Source organism: Pelmatolapia mariae, linkage group LG10_11, assembly GCF_036321145.2.
Source record: "Pelmatolapia mariae isolate MD_Pm_ZW linkage group LG10_11, Pm_UMD_F_2, whole genome shotgun sequence".
Taxonomy (NCBI): domain Eukaryota; kingdom Metazoa; phylum Chordata; class Actinopteri; order Cichliformes; family Cichlidae; genus Pelmatolapia; species Pelmatolapia mariae.
In genome coordinates this window covers 16,380,523-16,398,544 of record NC_086236.1, presented here as the reverse complement: position 1 = coordinate 16,398,544, position 18,022 = coordinate 16,380,523, and the positions used below count along the sequence as shown (strand labels likewise).

General features: G+C 40.6%; 1 protein-coding gene across 1 annotated transcript; it reads right to left on the bottom strand.

The window, feature by feature from the left end:
• Positions 1-17,275: 17,275 nt before the first annotated feature.
• On the bottom strand, positions 17,276-17,788 carry LOC134635281 (claudin-4-like). The gene has a single exon (XM_063484682.1). The coding sequence runs from the start codon at positions 17,786-17,788 to the stop codon at positions 17,276-17,278; it is 513 nt and encodes a 170-aa protein (XP_063340752.1).
• Positions 17,789-18,022: the final 234 nt, after the last annotated feature.

The following is an 18,022-nucleotide window of genomic DNA, read 5'->3' as shown; positions in this document are numbered from 1 at the left end:
TAGTTTGGGCATAGCTTGGGCTTATGTTTGGTTTCATCATCTAGCTGACTAACTAGTTGCAGAGGGTACTGCATGGTGCTTTAGAACACCGACCCTGGATCCAGCAAAACAGTCCCACACCATCATGCTTCCTCTTGTTTAACATTTTGCCTACTGAGCAGTGTACAAAAATACTGTGTGATTAACCACTATTTTTATAGCAACACACTACAGTAAAATACAGTTCAAATAATCCTCATAAGGGTATGGTACCACACTGTGTCCTAACACTACTTTAGGAAGGTAGGAATTGGTAGCACCACCTCCCTCTTAGAGAATCAGTTAAGGATCATTGTAAAGTGAGATGGCGTTTCAGCAGACTGACACAGGATGGGCAGAGTATGTGGTCAGTTGGTCAACTGGTCAGATTTGCTTAGAAAGCTTTTTACCTGAGTGAAGTGACGCAGAACTGTCTGAGTGGCAGCCATAATAAGAGCTGATTGAAGCTATGAATACTGTCATCACTCAAACTGCATTTCTCATTCAACATATTAATTGGACTTATACTTTGATTATATTTTTGTTTAAGAATAAAAGATGATGTGCTGTTAGCTAAAATACATAAATGTATAGCACTTTGTATCATTTTTAACATAAAACACTTTTTACCCTGTCTCAGATGTAATGAGAAGCAAGCCGGGGGAACTTCAATCTCCTTTGACCCTGCCTTTCTTGACAAACTGTATGAAGCTCTTCAGCTCATTTTAATCTTGCTGGAAAGCATATCTTTCGGAATATTTAGTTTTAGGGTTGGAAACCTGACTGGATTATTTCTTATCATTGTGTTGCAATTTCATAGTCAATGCAACAAGGAAAGCAAGTTAAAAACCATTAGATACCCACAGATATATACACTCCAGAACATTAAAAGAGAAAAAGTTAGAAGAAATTAGTGGTTATGAGAAGCCAAATGGTAAAACTAAGTTTTAGGCAGATATTTTAAAGAGGTTACAGAGTTTGCCCATTTGAGATGCTCAGGCAGGGAATTCCATAGTGGTCAGATTTAGAAAAGAACATCCATGCTGCCATCTCTTCCAGCCTTGAATACTGTAACTGTAACACTTTATTCATTCACTTTGCACCAATCCTGGTCTGTCTGTAAATGGGATCTGTGAATTTTCCAAGTAGGATAGCAGAGTCACCAGATGGAGCATACTCAAGCACCACACCTAGTGACTCCAAGAAGGATGTGCACATAACCGCGAATGACAGTCAGGGCCTACTGACCAGTCTGAAGGTGCAGAAAAGAATCCCCCTTGTCTGCAAATTAAAAGCTCCAACATAAAGGCAGCAAGGTGAGGAGATTTAAGAATACCTTTCTATGACAGCCACCTCTTACCAAGGGCAATTCGAGACTGGAACAGAGTCCAGGAGACTGGTGCCAGAGCTTGAGCTATGCTTTAAGGTGTCACCAGTGTGTCTCAACCCCATGCACTAGCTCAGGCTTCTTCCCCACCAGAGAGGTGGTATTGCACGCCCCAACAGCCTGCCTTGATAAACACAGACTTCTGCCATTAACTGCCACCAACCCCTGTAACATTGGAGCTTAGAATAGTTTTCTAGTGTTGCCTAGTGGTTCTGAAGAGAATTCAGTCTCCCAGATGAAGAGAAAAATTTTATACAATAGCATAAAAGTGCACAAAAACAATGTGTATGTTCTTTAAAAATGTAAATAGTTCGAGCACTTTATTTCCTTCTGTCGTGGTCTATACTGCATATAAAACACCAGGACACAACCACAAAATACACCTGAAACACCACAGAAAAGCAGCAGTATCAGTCACTTACATAAATACATAGCAAAGAAGGTGTCTAAGTCATTATTAGGGATTCAAAAATGCCACTGCACTCTGGCACATAGACAAGGCAGAAGGAACAGAAACAAGAAAACAAGAGGAGTCAGAACAATAAAATCAAAAAGGGGAATTGAAACTCAATAATGCAGCAAAAACTAAAATTTGCGTTGTCAGCTGATATTTGTACCTTGAAGGGAAAGAACAGAGAACAGAATTTTGTCAGATTTTGACTAAATCAATTTTAAAAACTCTGTTTTTGAAAATGCTTTGAATAATGTGTGTTATTATACTTGTTGTTAAACTCATCACATCACACTGCTGCTCAAATATATGTTGTACTATATTGTTTTGCCTCTCCATTAAAGTTCATATAGTCAGTGATACACATTCATACCTCTCTTTATTTATTGGCCTCACCATAATGTCAAGTTTACAATATTTCATATTAATCATATATCATTTAACACAGAAATATTCTCAGTATATGATACATTTAGTGCATGTGAACAGGTGGAATACTGTGGAAAGGCGCTTCACTGTTTTCTTTATTACCTCCCAGCAGAGGATGCATGAAATGAGCCTTTGATCAAAGGAAAAGGAGATAATTCCATCTTACATTTCATACTGGTACACACTGTCCAGCTGTTCAATAAAATATACTGTGGTCAGTAGAAATGAGTGTGTTTTGTATTTCATCCCACGACCTACAGATAAACCCACAGCTGAACTGTCAACATTACGTTGCTGTAATCTGCTTCTCGAGAATGTGCTGTCTTGAGTGAATAACATCACTCGAATACATTAATGTAAACATTGCAAAGTTACACTACTATTTCTCTTGTTGTATAGAAAAGAGCAAATCAAATGCAGACACAAAACCAGGTTGTACTTTCAGAGTGTGAAAATAGCAATTAAAAAATGCAAAGGGCTTCACAATGATATGAAGATTAGAAAACAACCAGAGGCCACATGCACAGGAATTTTGTAAGCCACTGATTTTTTATTTTTATTTTTTTTACATTTTTTGCTTACATATATTTCCATTGACATGCGAAAAAACAAAAAAAAAACAAAAAAAACCAATATCAAGTTCTGTCAAGAGCATACTTAAGCAACAGGTGGTGATATAACCCTGACCATATAGAAATGCTGATCAGTTTATTTATTTTTATTTTAAATAAAGATTTATGAATGTATATCACTGACATATATCAGTTTTGTATTTAGTTTGATTCTGCTGTTTTAATCTGTTGAAAAATAAAAAATACACCCCTACAAGGTTTGGTCAAAATTAATTCAAAACTTTATATATATGAAAATAAGAATGGGCATCTTTCTTCGCCTTTAGACAATAATTCTGATGGCAAAAGAACCAAACGGGACAGGTTTAAAAAAAAAAAAAAAAAAAAAAAAAAAAGAAAAAGAAAATAAGAATAATAAATCCCCTCTCGCCTCTGCAGATGATCTATCTTTCAAGCTCGCATCCTCTTCCAGAGGCCTGGGAGCTTGAGGTGTCCTGTACAGTATCTTAGCTGTTCCTAGGATGGCGCTCTTCTAGACATAGATGCCTGATGTTGTTCCTGGGATCTATTGGAGTCACTCACCCAGTTTGGGAGTCACTGCGCCTAGTGCTAATTAGGGCTGTGCGATATGACCAAAATCTCATATCCCAATGTAAGACATTTCTCATCCCGATAACAATATATATCACAAAATAGTGCATTTTCTTTAATTCTGTGAATCTTGGGCAACTCGTGTGAAGTGTTTGAGTAGACAGTATGTCTCTGAACACCTCAGAAATTATTCAGCTGCTTCTGTCCTCTGTCACATCATCAATAAACACTATTGTCCCAATGGCACTGGCAGCCATGTGCGATACCCACTAACGTGTGATCACATTTATGTGAATTAATTTATACTGATTCTATTTTACTTTAAATGTAAGTGATATTTTCATTTGAACATACCCCTATTTAACTAGTTTTAACTAGAGACCTGGTACCTAGTCTGGGATATTTGTAGCATTTTTGTACCAGTAGGTGACAGTGTGAGACCATGTTTTGGCCTGTTGTTAGTAGTCAGAAGTGAATGCTCCATGCTGTTTTCTCATAATGGCAGAGTGTTCAGGAACAACAAGCCGCGTCTCCCTGTCTAATACTATATATGTAGACATATATAGCTGTCTACAGGTGCTGCCACACAGTACCTGTAACACATGCAGGCTTAAGCCATCACACTACCTTTGCGTGTTTTACAGATGATGTGGTATTTCACACACACCACTGTTGTGGAAGCTAATGGGGTTCCTTACAAATAAACAAATAAACACATAAAAAAAAAAAGCCTCTTGGTCACCTAAGAGGAAAGAAGCAGGTGCTCAAGCCCCCTCTGCCCCCCTGCACCTGCCTGAATTATATAGTGTCTGCCCTGGTGGTGTGATAACGAGTGGCAGTCTGTTATTAAATAAGACTGGAAACTTTGCTATTATAGAAATATGTTACAGGAAGGTATTGCAGTACATAGGAGCCAGACTTACTAACGCTTTGCGCCAGCGCATTAAAAAAATAAAATAAAATAAAATAAAATATTGTTGGTATTTTAAAATGAAAAACGCAGTGACAAGATTGCGTGCAAGAGATGGAACTTAGAGATTTTTGACTGACCCTGTGACATGCATTTCTGGGACTTTGTTTCTCAATGTACAAAATATGGAGGGGGGGGGGGGGTATATACGATAAATCAAATCCACAAACCGATTTACTAAATGTGATACTAAATGAACTGAGTGGTTTAGAAAATGGTGCACAACGCCTATGAACTTTATTTGGGGATTGTTACCACACACTATTTTCCCTTTTTATTAAATCTGGCCCTTGGTATAGTCTTAAATATCAGACTATTAAAAATTGCCCCATTTCAAGCATGTGAATACAAACTCATTAAACTTCATTTGTAACTACCTTTTTCTTCTGGTAACTGATGTCCAGCTGCCGAAGCATTGCTGAGCTTAATAACGTGGTGCAGGTGCACATTCTCTCCTGACTGTAGATGCCGCTGGCATGGACAAGCCGCTACGCTGACGTGAGGGAAAGAGAGATGCCAAGTGACTATCCAGTCAATCTACACTGATACTTGCAACAGTTTGCTGCCCCACAGCTGTTGCATCTGACAGGGTTCTGATGGTCTCTGCTGAGACTAATATATTGTTAAGTAATGTGGCTGCTTTACTTAGGCTATTAGCAGGTTGCTAAGTAGGCATCAGTGTAGTAGTTTGAAATGTACAAAATTTTCCTTCTTCACTGTCCTGTTCAGGAAACACCTTCCTGCTCAGCTAGTGTGTGAGAGCTTTTCAGTAATAATTTCTCTATCGGCAACTTATACCAACTACACACACAGCACAGAGGAACAGTTACCCGGAAGACCCTCCATCACCTTCAGCTCTCGGCCTGGACACAAAAAAGGGCATGAACTCAGCAGGGTCTCTCTCTCTCTCTCTCTCTCTCTCTCACACACACAGAGGATAAAAATTAGACTTTGGTCTTCCTTGGTCTCTTGTGTTCTGGGGGCCTCTGGATGTTTGATCTCCTCCGTACCTGCTTCATGCCCTGGTGGACGGGGCTGTGGCTCCCCACACCCTCTAGAAGATCATTACATGAAGGAACCTTTTAAATACAAGCGCGCTCATGCTCACAGGTGTACACACGGGTGCTCACACACACAAACTACACCCTTTTTGGCTCCTACCTCAAAGCACACTGTGCACTGTCGATCTTACGTGCTGCTCAATAATGTTTAATATTTAGTATTTACTGTTATATTCCCATAGATCATCATGATGTTGTTTATTATATTGCTGTCTTTTTCTTCTGCTTGTTTTCTCTTTTTTCTATCTCAACAGGTGATCCAGGTGATTGATATATGTATTTTTTATCTGCTTATTTTGTTGGTTTTTGTTTTTTGCCCTTTATCCCTGTCCCTCTTCTCCGCTGTTTTTCTTTCCCTCTTTCTTTCTCCCCTTTCTTTCCCCCAGTCAAGTCTGTCCCGTATTTAGCAAGTGAAAATAAAATAAAATAAACAATAAAAGGTGAATCAAATAGACCATTACGGCAAGGCTGGGATGGTCCATTTGGTAAAGTAAGTCCGTTGGGCATCTTTCTTCGCCTTTAGACCATAATTCTGATGGCAAAAGAGCCAAACGGGACAGGCAAAAAAAAAATAAAAAAAAATAGATAATTTCCTTATCGGCACCTTATACCAACCACACACACAGCACAGAGGAACAGTTACCCGGAAGACCCTCCATCAACTTCAGCTCTCGGCCTGGACACAAAAAGGGCATGAACTCAGCAGGGTCTCTCTCTCTCTCACACACACACACACACAGGAGAAATTATACTTTAAGTTTACACTGTAATTATACTTGTTAAATCCTTTAACAATTAATCAAACAACCATTTGTTAACAAAAAAGCAAAATTACAAAAGGTAAAAAATGCTTGATCAAATAAAAATTGCAAAATTAATCCTACCTCAGACACACACACTTATATACATTAAAATGATTAAAACCCCCAATTAGGGAACCAAACGCATACCAATGGAAAAACCAACGCAAGGTAAATTTTAAAAAATGTAAATAAGGCAACACTACTGGAAGCGAACAAAAATAATAATAATTGAGAAACAAAACAGAAGCAAACCAGCAGGGCATTCCGCAGAGCGGCAGCAGCTACAATATCTGTAAAATGACAAACTGCATTTAGTGGAACACCACTTTAAATTCAAAGCCGAGTGCACGGGAAAGGGCAGCTTATACATATCTGGCCCGCCAAACTACTCCACCTGGACCGTAGAGGAGCGCTTCCTGACCCAGCAGCAACAGGTGACCCAACATCCCAGTGATTTCTACCTTACAAATAGCCCACATCAGAATAGTTTAGGCCCAAGACTAACAACACTGCGAACAATGCGATACATACCTCTTTTATTGTGTATTCTTGTAGTGTGCGCACCTGGGAAGGAGTAGTAAATTTCCCTGGGCGATCGTGGCTGGGAGTTGGGAGTTCGCCTTGTAATCGGAAGGTTGCTGGTTCGAGCCCTGGCTTGGACAGTCTCGGTCGTTGTGTCCTTGGGCAAGACACTTCACCCGTTGCCTACTGGTGGTGGTCAGAGGGCCCGGTGGCGCCAGTGTCCAGCAGCCTCGCCTCTGTCAGTGCGCCCCAGGGTGGCTGTGGCTACAATGTAGCTTGCCATCACCAGTGTGTGAATGTGTGTGTGAATGGGTGGATGACTGGTTGTGTAAAGCGCTTTGGGATTTGGGACATATCGTCAGTAGTGGACCTTGGATTCATCGGGTGTTTCGGCCATTATCACTAGACACCCTCATCCAAGGAGGCCCTGCCAGGGTTGATCAGGCCCCGGAGTGTGTCACTGGTTTATGCTAAATTGTTATTTCTCTTCTTCTTTCTTCTGTTTAGTTTTCTACAGTTAATTTTCTCCCATCTATTCACTGCAACTGAGAAATAATACTTACCTCTTTAGCATTTATGGAGCCTAACTTCTTCAAAGGGATAGAAAAGGTGATAGAGAGAAGTAAGACAAAAGGGACAAGATAGGAGAGAGCAGAGAGGAGAGCCAGAAGGGGGGCGCCCGATCTGGTTTCCCACACCTCCCCGCCGGATTGGGCTGTACGCTCTACCTCCCCACTGCTTCCCAGACAAGGGAAGAAGAGCAGAGGGGAGAAGAGTGGCATATTTTCTTTTCTCTCGCGGCTAGCTAACTGCCTTAGCTGCCCAAGTGATGTCAGCCCTTTTTAACCATAGCCAGTGATTGGTCCTCTCAGAGGTGTTAGCTAGTTCTCTTATAGCCTGCCATTGCGCCTGTCCTCTGATACCTATCTCTCTAAGCAGTTTTGCTGTTGTACTGGCAACAAAGTCCCTGCACCCCACTTCCACCAGGTGCACCTTGATCTTCCAGACTCTGTCCTCTGCCTCAGCTGCCAAGTTGGCATAGCGCAGCTTCTTACGCTCAAATGCTTCCTCAATTGCTTCCTCCCATGGGACTTAGACCAAAGGACGAGGTCTGGTCTGCAGAGTACTTGTTACGATCTTTGTGGGAAAAATTAGCCTCTGATCCAAGTCCACCTGCATCTGCCAATCCCTGGCAACTAGGGTTGCCAACTCCCTGAAAAATAAATAAGGGACACCTCGTGGCCAGTGCCCGGCGACCCAGTTGTCTTCACCCTTCCCAGTGCAGTGAATTTTGTAGCTCTTTTTTTTGTGTGTGTGAAATTGTTTTTTTAACCATTTGATTTGAATTTGATTTAAGTAGATGCATATTCTTTGTGATATGACCATATGGGAAACAAATGATCATTTAGCCATTTATTTTTAGCTCAAAATGACAACATTAACACAATAAAACAGGTCTCTTTCTTAAACAGAAGCCTGTCATGCTTAACTTTTGAGAATATAAGTAAATCTTTCTTTAAAAGAACTCTGTCCTGCTTAACTTAAAATTATATAAATTAATAGAAAACAATAGAACAAAAAACATTCTTGTAACAGTGCACATATAGTGTATTTAGTGCAACTGGCTTCAGTTGAGGTATTATTTCAGCTTTTGCTCCCGTTTGTAAACCCACTTGTTCCCATGATTACGCATCATAACTCATCATCATTATTCATCTATGTATTACTTTTATGTATTAGTCATCTATTTGTTGTAATCATCTATCCTTGCAGTTGTTTATTACACAAAATAAATTATATTACCACACTTCTGGCCACATAGCGCTGATATTCACTGCACATGCCCATATTAACCTTAACCAGACGGTTTAAAAAAAATCAAACCAGTGTTTACATACCATATCTGCTTCTGCCGTGGCCTGGTGGACAAAAAATTGGTTAAGGGTTCCCTGAGCTTTCACACCCCTCATGTTCTTCATGTGCCCACCATTAGAAGCATGCCTATGGAAAAAGTGCGCCGGCACACAGTGCAGTGGGCTTTATAGGTGTTATCGTGCACTTTTCCAGCCAGGTGTTTTCCTTTTCCCATTCCTCCCTGTACTTTTGCAGCCTTTTTTCTTTCTCTGAGGGGAACATTGCTGGTCTAATGCTGGGCTTACACTGTGCGATTTTTGGCCCATTTTGAGCCGATTTTTGAGTCGTGCGACCGATTTGGTGATCGGCCCGATTTTGGCCTTCATCGTGCATCGTGTAGTATACGTGGGGTGAGTGCTCACGCGCAAACACGTAAACGTCGGTGAAAAAGACGGAGCAGCACGGCTGTGCAGCGTGTGATCTGGACACAAGCGATGGAGGCACAACTTGTAGAACTATGGCAAGCTCACCCGAGCCTTTTCGATGTGGCCTCACAAAATTATCACGACCACAACAACCGTGAAAATAGTTGGATTTACATTGCTGCTCAATCACAGCTGCCTGATCAATGTTTTTCATGAGCAATTTAGCAAAGTTGATGGTGGTGGTGTGCGTGTCTGTGTGACTGAAAGACAGAGAGGGAGAGCGAGCGACAGATTTTCTGTTATAACCTTCATTTTATGGAGGCACAGTGTGAGCACTCAGGTCACATCAGAGCATCGGGCGGTGAGACCCTGCATCGTGACCTACGAACTTCTAACCCCTGCGAGTCAATCGTGCAGTTTGAGCAGGAGCTGAATAACGTGACTGAAAAAATCACACAGTGTCTGCCCAGCTTTGGGTGTACTGTCGTCTGAGACTTGCACCGCAGTGTCGGCGTTTGTTTCTCTGTTGGCCATGCTTCTTCTTCTTGTTGTGGTCAACTGTTGTCTTCCGGTATTTTCTCCGCAAGCGACCTTTACGCGACTAATGAGATAAGCGGTAATCTGAATTGTCATACTCGAATTGTCATAAGTGTGCTGTCAGCTCATTGGTCACAGAGCAGGAGAGGGGCTGGGAATTATGTTTTCAAACAAAGCGTTAATTCCATTAACATTTATAGACTACTTTTGATTCTCACTGTATTACGGGACAAAGTGCGTCCCTTATTAGCTCAATACGGGACGTGTACTTTTGTTTCTAAATACGGGACCATTCCATTTTTTAAGGGACGGTTGGCAACCCTACTGGCAACCTTCAGCGGGCCCAGGTCCGGGGTTGAGGGGCTTGCCCTCAGCTTGTCTCCCTCCTGGACAAATGTTGATGAAAACTGACGCTCCTCTTGGTTCGTGAAAGGTTGAGCATTGATGGATTTTCTTTTGCACTCAACTTTCTTGAGTAGACACCTGAGGACCTGGTTGTGTCTCCATGTGTACCTGCCCTGAGTAAGGCTAGTCCTACAACCAACCAAGATCTGCTTGAGTGTTGCTGGGACTGTACACAGGGGGCAGGATGGGTCCTTTCCAAACCACAGCTGCAGATTTATTGGGGAAGGTAGCACATTGTATGTCGCTCGCAGTGTTGGGAAGGTTACTTTTAAAATGTATTCCATTACAGAATACTTATTACATGCCCCAAAATGTATTCTGTAACGTATTCCGTTACGTTACTCAATGAGAGTAACGTATTCTGAATACTTTGGATTACTTAATATATTATCATGCTGTTTACAACTACGTGAATGTACTATTGCTGTGATTTATTACTGTTACTGAAGGTCAGCGGCTCCGAACCATAGTAAAGGGACCTCTGGCTAATACGGTGGGTTCCGTGTTGGGCTGGTAGCCGAAAAATAGCTTTACTTTGTTGTCTGGGTCAACTTTGCTTGCCAGAGACAGAGAGAGGCGCTGAAAGGCTGCTCCAACGGAACTTATTTTTTCCGGAGGAAAACACGAACACAGTGTACAGTTGAGTCTTAATAGCTTACTTACAAATGGGCTCGTCAGGCACTCTTCTTGGCTGCAGTGGTTATTATTATATTTACATGCTTCCAGCTCCCGTTTTTGCTCCGTGACAGCTCAGACTTTCCTTTCTCTCCCTCCCTCGCTCACAGACACATAACGTGTATGGTAGTCCATTCTCCCTGCAGCACGGACTACACTGCCCATGAGGCTACATTCTTTAGGGCCATGCCTGTAGCATTCTGTCTATAAGGTTAGCACAACAACAACAAAAAAGCGCTCTCTCACCCAGGAAACACACAGAGAGAGAGAGCGTCACCCTGTAACCATGGCAACCGTAACGCTGTCCCCTGGAATAACAGAGCGTAGCTGTCAAACAAACCCAAACAGTCCTGACCCGCGACAATATGAAACAGGAAAGTACCGCCGTGTAATCCATTTATTTCAACAAAGTAACTGTATTCTGAATACCACCTTTTTAAACGGTAACTGTAACGGAATACAGTTACTCATATTTTGTATTCTAAATACGTAACAGCGGTACATGTATTCCGTTACTCCCCAACACTGGTCGCTCGGATGATGAAACTCAGTCTATTAGACTTCGTGCCCCAGATTTCACTCCATGAGAGTTTCCTCTTTTCCACACTCTCCCAATTCATCCAGCGACCCTGCTCGGCCAGGGCTACGACTCTGACATGCCTGGCTGTTTCCTCCTGTCGACGCACCTCCTCAACCACCATTTTTCGACGTTCAATTACAGATGCCTGTTGCCACCGAGTTGTTACTGCTCTAAGACCAAATCCTCCTCTACCCTGTTGGACGTGACCCACCACGTCACGAAGCTGAAGAGCAGATTTGGCCTGTAGCACAGATGTGGCTGGGGTCCACTTCCTCCCCGTTGCTAGGGTGGGAGCAGTGCCTCTCACTATTGGGTCGCGAGAGTCCGTGAGTGACATCTCAAGCTTTACTTTTGCACATTTAAACTCCTCTACCAGGCTAGGGATAGGCAATGCCAGTATCCCGTCACTATAGAGTGCAACGCTGCTGAGGCATTTGGGAAGTCCGAGCCAATTCTTAACATAGGAGCTCACTAGCCTCTCTAGTCGATTGGCATGATAGATTGAGACCTTGTACATTGTCAACGGCCACAGTAGTCTGGGTAATAACCCAAACTGGAAGCACCAGAGCTTCAGTTTCCCTGGGAGTGCAGTGTTATTAATCCGCTTGAGGTCATTAGCCAAGTTCTGCCTTAGTTGTTCTAGTTGCCACGTATCATTGAGGTCTGCATTGTAGTGGTGGTGTTCTCAGCTGTCACACAATACTGTAAATCCTGAAAGTAGGTCTTAACCAGTCCTGTGATGTGGTTTGGTAGGCTGAAATAGTTAAAGGCCATCCACAAGATCTCATGCGGAACTGACCCAAAGGCATTGGCAAGGTCTAAAAAGACCACGTGAAGGTCTCTTTGTTCTTTCTTGGCAGTTTGAATCTGGTGCCAGATGACGCTGGCACGCTCCAGGCATCCCGAGAAGCCCCGGATGCCGGCCTTCTGCACTGATATGTCAATATTTGCCTTCTTGGCAAATATCTGTTTTATTTCTTCTCTTCTTAATATCGATAATGACTTATCTACATTATTTGTATTTCCATGTCCATGTAGGCCTTAAAGGCCACAATACTGTCTGACTAAATTATTTGTTATATACTTTAAATGCTCAAGCTCTATTACCCCCAACACACCCAAAACTATTTTTTAAATCCTTTCCTCTTTCCCAACAATTTTCTAATAATTTCTTCACAGGAAAGAGATCAACAACCTGCACCTGTGCTTATAAAGGGGAAAACTCAGCCCTGCCTTCCAGGGCCGGTTCCCAGACTCAGGTCTCACCTCTCACTTTTACATTATTAAACTTTTAAAACACATTTTTTTCTTAAGAAAGGTACACTCAAACTGTGAAATATTAAACTAATTAAATGGCGATAATTTGATACCACACTGATACCACACAAGGTTGCTACCATATGAGCTGGACTGTAACACATGATTGTTTTTAGTGGTGGACCTACACAAATTCAGCTGTATGCACTTTGACAATATATGAGATATAGATCTCTCTCACGCTCTCTCTCACACACAACTTCCCCATGATGACCTTGTGCAATGTAGTCTTGCACTACATTGTGCATGGTCGCAAGATGGTAGATTGGTTAAGTCATATAGAAATAAACTGACTGTGGGATTGTGTTCACATGCTAGTTTGCCCTGCTTTGAGTCTTTGGCTCTTAGAGTCTAAAGCAGCTCCAGTGAGGAGTTCAAAAAGGAGCAGATGTTGCTGAAGCCAAAACATGAAATATAGCCAAAACATTACAAGTACCATAATATGATGTATCTCAGACTTTCTGTTTGTGGCAGTGAAGCTGAAACTGTCATTATTCAGCTGTGTAACTACTCAACAGTTGCCCCAAGACACATGAACTTAATTTAAAATTAGCATTTAATGCTGTAACCCCAAAACACAAGTTAAGTCCAGAAATCTCAAAATTACTGAACTGGATCAGGAATCCAAATTTTTTGCTTTTGTTTGAGTTTGAGCCTTTCATCCACACGTAAACAGCGTTTTGGATCACTGAAAACTGAGATTTTTAAAAAGTCCTGCCAGGGTGGAGATTTTCGAAAACTCAGTTTTTGCGTTTACATGTGGAAGAGGAAAATGGAGATTTAGTCATGCAATGTCAAAGGTGTGCGCCTTTTTTAACATCATGCTGTGCGGCACATTATTGTTTACATGAGATGAATTTCTACAATGGCAGATATAGACAAAATACTGTTTCTGTTAATCTTACTATCTGCAATTTTTACATGCCTACATATACACACGCAGTTATTGTCCCTCCATTTAGAAAGACTACTTCTATGCACATCTTTGTTTATTCTTTCCGTCCCAGGCTTCTAGACTTGTGATTGGCCAGCATTTCTACACGCTTATGATTATATCGCCACCTGTTGCTTTGGCATGTTCTTGATAGCGGTTGACTTTGTTTTTTGCGATTACTTGTGGACAGGATTTTTTATTTTATTTTTTTAACAAAACAGAAAATCGCCATCTACAAAAATACCCGTGTACATGTGAACATAGCCAAAGACTTACACAACCTAATGATGGCATAGGTAACAGGTGGGAACATGGCTGAGGATACTTGCCATAATGACTAAAAAGGAACTAAAACTAAATACCAAGCACAAGCAACACAAGATTACCACAGTGAGTAAAAGATTACCAATAAGAACAAAATTCTCAACATTCCTGGCATAGTCAAGAATGTTTGTTTCAGGCATTCACCTGAAACAAACAAACAAACAAAAAAAAAGATGAATAAATGAACGAAAAAGTAAGCAACAATCCCCTTCCCTGTTTTTGTTTTTTTTTTTGTTCAGCTCACCTATCTTTCTGTATTCTGGATTCACTTACCCTAATGCTGGGCATACACTGTACGATTTTTGGCCCATTTTGAGCCTATTTTTCAGTCGTGCGACGGTTTTGGGGATTGGCCGAGTTTCGCCTTCATCATGTGTAGTATACATGGGGTAACGAGAAGCGATTAACACCTCACGACCATCTCCCGATCAGCAATCGTATGGTCGCAAGAGAATCAAACCTGTTTGAAATCCTGGTCGCCCCTCGTGAGGGTATCGCACTGTTGAAGCAGTGCCACGAGCCGATTTAACGCAACCTCTCACACTGTGCATGCGCAAAAACAGAAATGTAGGTGAAAAAGATGGAGCAGCACGGCAGTGCAACGTATTGTCTGGACACAAGCAATGGAGGCCCAACTCGTTGAACTTTGGCAAGCTCATCCGAGCCTTTTCGATGTGGCTTCATAAAATTATCATGACCGCAACAAACGTGACAGGAGTTGGATGGAGATTGCTGCTCAATTGCAGCTGCCTGGTAAGTCTTTTTTTTTCATTAGCAATTTAGCAAAGTTGATGGTGGTAGTGGTGTTCGTGTCTGTGTGTGTGAGTGAAAGAGAGGGAGAGAAAGAGACAGATTTTGTATATAAGCTTTCTGTTATAAGCTTTTTGTAACACTTAATGTTACCAAGCTAAAATTTGATTGTGAAGTGCCTGTGGAATTATGTCTAAGGTAATTCTTAGTTGAAATGTTTTTAGTAAAATAAATGCCACAAAGTATACAGTGTAAAATTAGTATCTGACCTAACTAATACTGTTTAGATCTTTATTTCTGTGTAAATCACTTTTTGTCTGCTTTCGGTACTGTTTCCTACAGCTTGGCACAGAGTCAGACGACATAGGTGCAAAAGAGGAGGGAGAATTTGAAGCTGCAGGTTTTGTCTCTCTTCACTCAATGAGCAGCAACAACTGTACAGTGCTGTTGGCCGCTGTTTTGTTTTTTGTTTTGTTTTTGGTTTTGTTTTTTCAAAATGACCTGCGACAAGAAAGCCTAATTTCTACTGTTCAATACTGAAGAAATTTAAACTTTTTAAAATTATGCCAAATTGCAAAACACTTAGCTGTGTCTCTAATAAAACCTCTGTAACTTTGCTCTGCTTCACTTCAGCAGCATCAGGTAATGTTCACATGCTGATTTCAGTCTTTAACAATATGGCACCAGTATTGAAGCAAAATACAGTAATGTACAGTGGGAATAAAATCAAGCTTAGTTACAATGGTAAATAAATTTAAATTTACTGAGTGGTAAATGTAAACAGTGTCTTTTTTACTCTTTGAAAAGTAAGGGAATAGTAGGCATTAGACTAATCTTTTATCTCCATTTCTAATCCGTTTAATCTGTTTGATGGATTATGGGCAAAAGTATAGTTACAGGGGTATGAATCTGTATGCAGTGCGTGTAAATAATGTGTTCTCACAGAACGTAAGAACCACAATATCCTGTCTGAAAGCCAGTTTCATATCACACATACACTATGGTCTATATCCTCCAGTGTATATGCTGGCATGTGATGTACAGAAACATTTGATTCAAACGACAAACGCAAGTGAAGCACCAAATCAGTGTTTTATAAAGCTTAAAATGATTTTTAATATTTCCTCTCCATCATATTTTTTCTCTCACACCCTTTGTCTTCACTTTAAATGTTGATTCTTGCATTTTTATTGTGATCCTCAAAATGTTTTCTTCTTTCATGTTCCTCCTGAGTTCCCCTGTGTGTCTCTGTGTGAATTTTGTCCGTGTTCTGTTCACTTCCTGTGATTTCTAAGCAAATAACTGGGATAAGAAAGAATTTTGCAATGTTGAAAACCCACATTTAGTGTTGCTATGATATTATTTTTAATGTCAGGAATTATAAATGTGATTATTCAGTCAAATATTGGCTAAATTGCTTGTTTATTCCTTTCATTTGTCGCTAAATCTAACTGAAAGCTTTATTAATGCAGAGCATTTTATGAGTCGAGCTGTGTCACAGCCCAGACGAGAGGAAACTTTATGAACAAAGAAGTTGATAAACCTTGTGAGTTAAGTTTTAATAGTTTTTAAATAACTAGCAGACAACACTGAAGAATTTGTCCTCCAAGAGCCACAAAACCAGCAGCAGTGCCAGATGCTTCAATCATTACCAAACAATGCAGATGTAAAGGGCCCAGTTTAGTTCTCTGTAAATGCTTTCCAGATTTTAATTTTAAAATCTTTTTTGACTATTTGCAAGTCCAGCCTATGTTTTCTTTCTGTGTTTTGGTTGAATGATCTGTTCCGTGGGATAATAGTTCTGGGTATCATTTCCTTTTTTAACCCTATCAAAACAATAATACTGTATGTTAGTTTTGTCTGCTGTAACCTTTGTAGTTCTGCCAGTGTAATTTAATCACTGCTGGTTTCGCTGAAAGTTTAAGTCAAAAATGTTTTCTCTTTAATTTCTTCAGTCTAACTTAGTTGATGAACTGATATTTGTCATCCCTGATCTGTTAAAAACAGAAAAAAAGTTGTGTTTTTAAGAAATTTCTTTTAAACTGACATAAAAAGGCAAAGTTGACATGTTTGACTTCCTCACATGTTGTTCATTAATGCAAAACACTACAAAACTCAGTCTTTTAAAAACAGAGTACAACATAAACACAAACACAAACCCATTCTTACTATTACTTTATTTAGCCTCCTTGACAAAAGAAAGAAAAAAAGTGCTACTACAATGAGATGTTGTGAAGAAAAACATGATATCATGGACAAATTGGCAAATTGATGCAGAAAAAGCAAATGCAGAACTATCCCATAATCATCAATACTGAACCAGTTTAATAAAGAAAGAGACTTAAACCAATGCATATGCATTCAGATTTCATAGCAGTTTTGAGAAAAAGAAAAAAAAAGTAAAAAATCTGTCCATGTATTTATAGTAAATAGTATAAACAATAAACATAAAATTAAAATAGTAAAAGAGTCTATAATGATGTAAAAGACAAAAAATATCAAGAAGCAAGATACATCCTCTAATTGCAAATATTTCTGCCTATTTTAATCAGATTTCAGACTTTCATATTCTACTCATTCAAGGGACACATAGACACTGTTGGATGTTCAAAGATAAGCCTTACTTATTAAAGTCTTGCTTACACCAAGCTAGGGTTGCACAAATACCAATCAATTGCCCGTCTTTTGACAAAAGGAGTGGCAGATAATGATTCCTCCCAGGAACAGAAGTCCAGCGGTGACTGAGGCAATATAGAATCCGGGTCCTTTCACCATCTTCTCAGACTCAGGAAGCTGAGGGGGGTTGTCAGAATTACCCTTGATGTTTTTGTCGATCCACCAGACTAATAGCATCACACATATGCCGGCAATGAGGAAGGCAACTCCAGAAGCCACAGTCATTTTCCTGTTTTGCCTTTCTTCTGGCCCAGACTTGAACTGGCCAGCAATGGCAAGCAGGATCCCAAAGACCCCGAAGATGATGGCAATGATGACAAGTGCTCTGGCAAGGTGCAGGTATGGAGGTGTATTCTCGTACTCTGTGCACTGCGTTGACTCTATTCCTTCGCACATTTTCCATAAAGTCATAAAGATCGCTTTACCCGTTGTGGACGGTTTGATTATCCAGTGTGGGTAAAAACAGATGGCAATACTGGCAATAAAACCCTTGATGGAAATAGCCATGCCTGGAATTTCACTTCTAACAGTCACATTCCACATGATGAAACTCTGCTGATCTCTTCAAAGAGGAATGGTAGTATGTTCTTGAAATCGGCAGTTATTTACGTGTGAGAAAAGAGCTGAGGAGGAAGTGGTTTAGATGTGTTTGGTATTGTTATATAGAGGAAGCTGACTGTGGCTTGCCATCTAGTCACGCAAGGACATTGTGTAGATAGATTGTGTATTATTGTCGCTGAC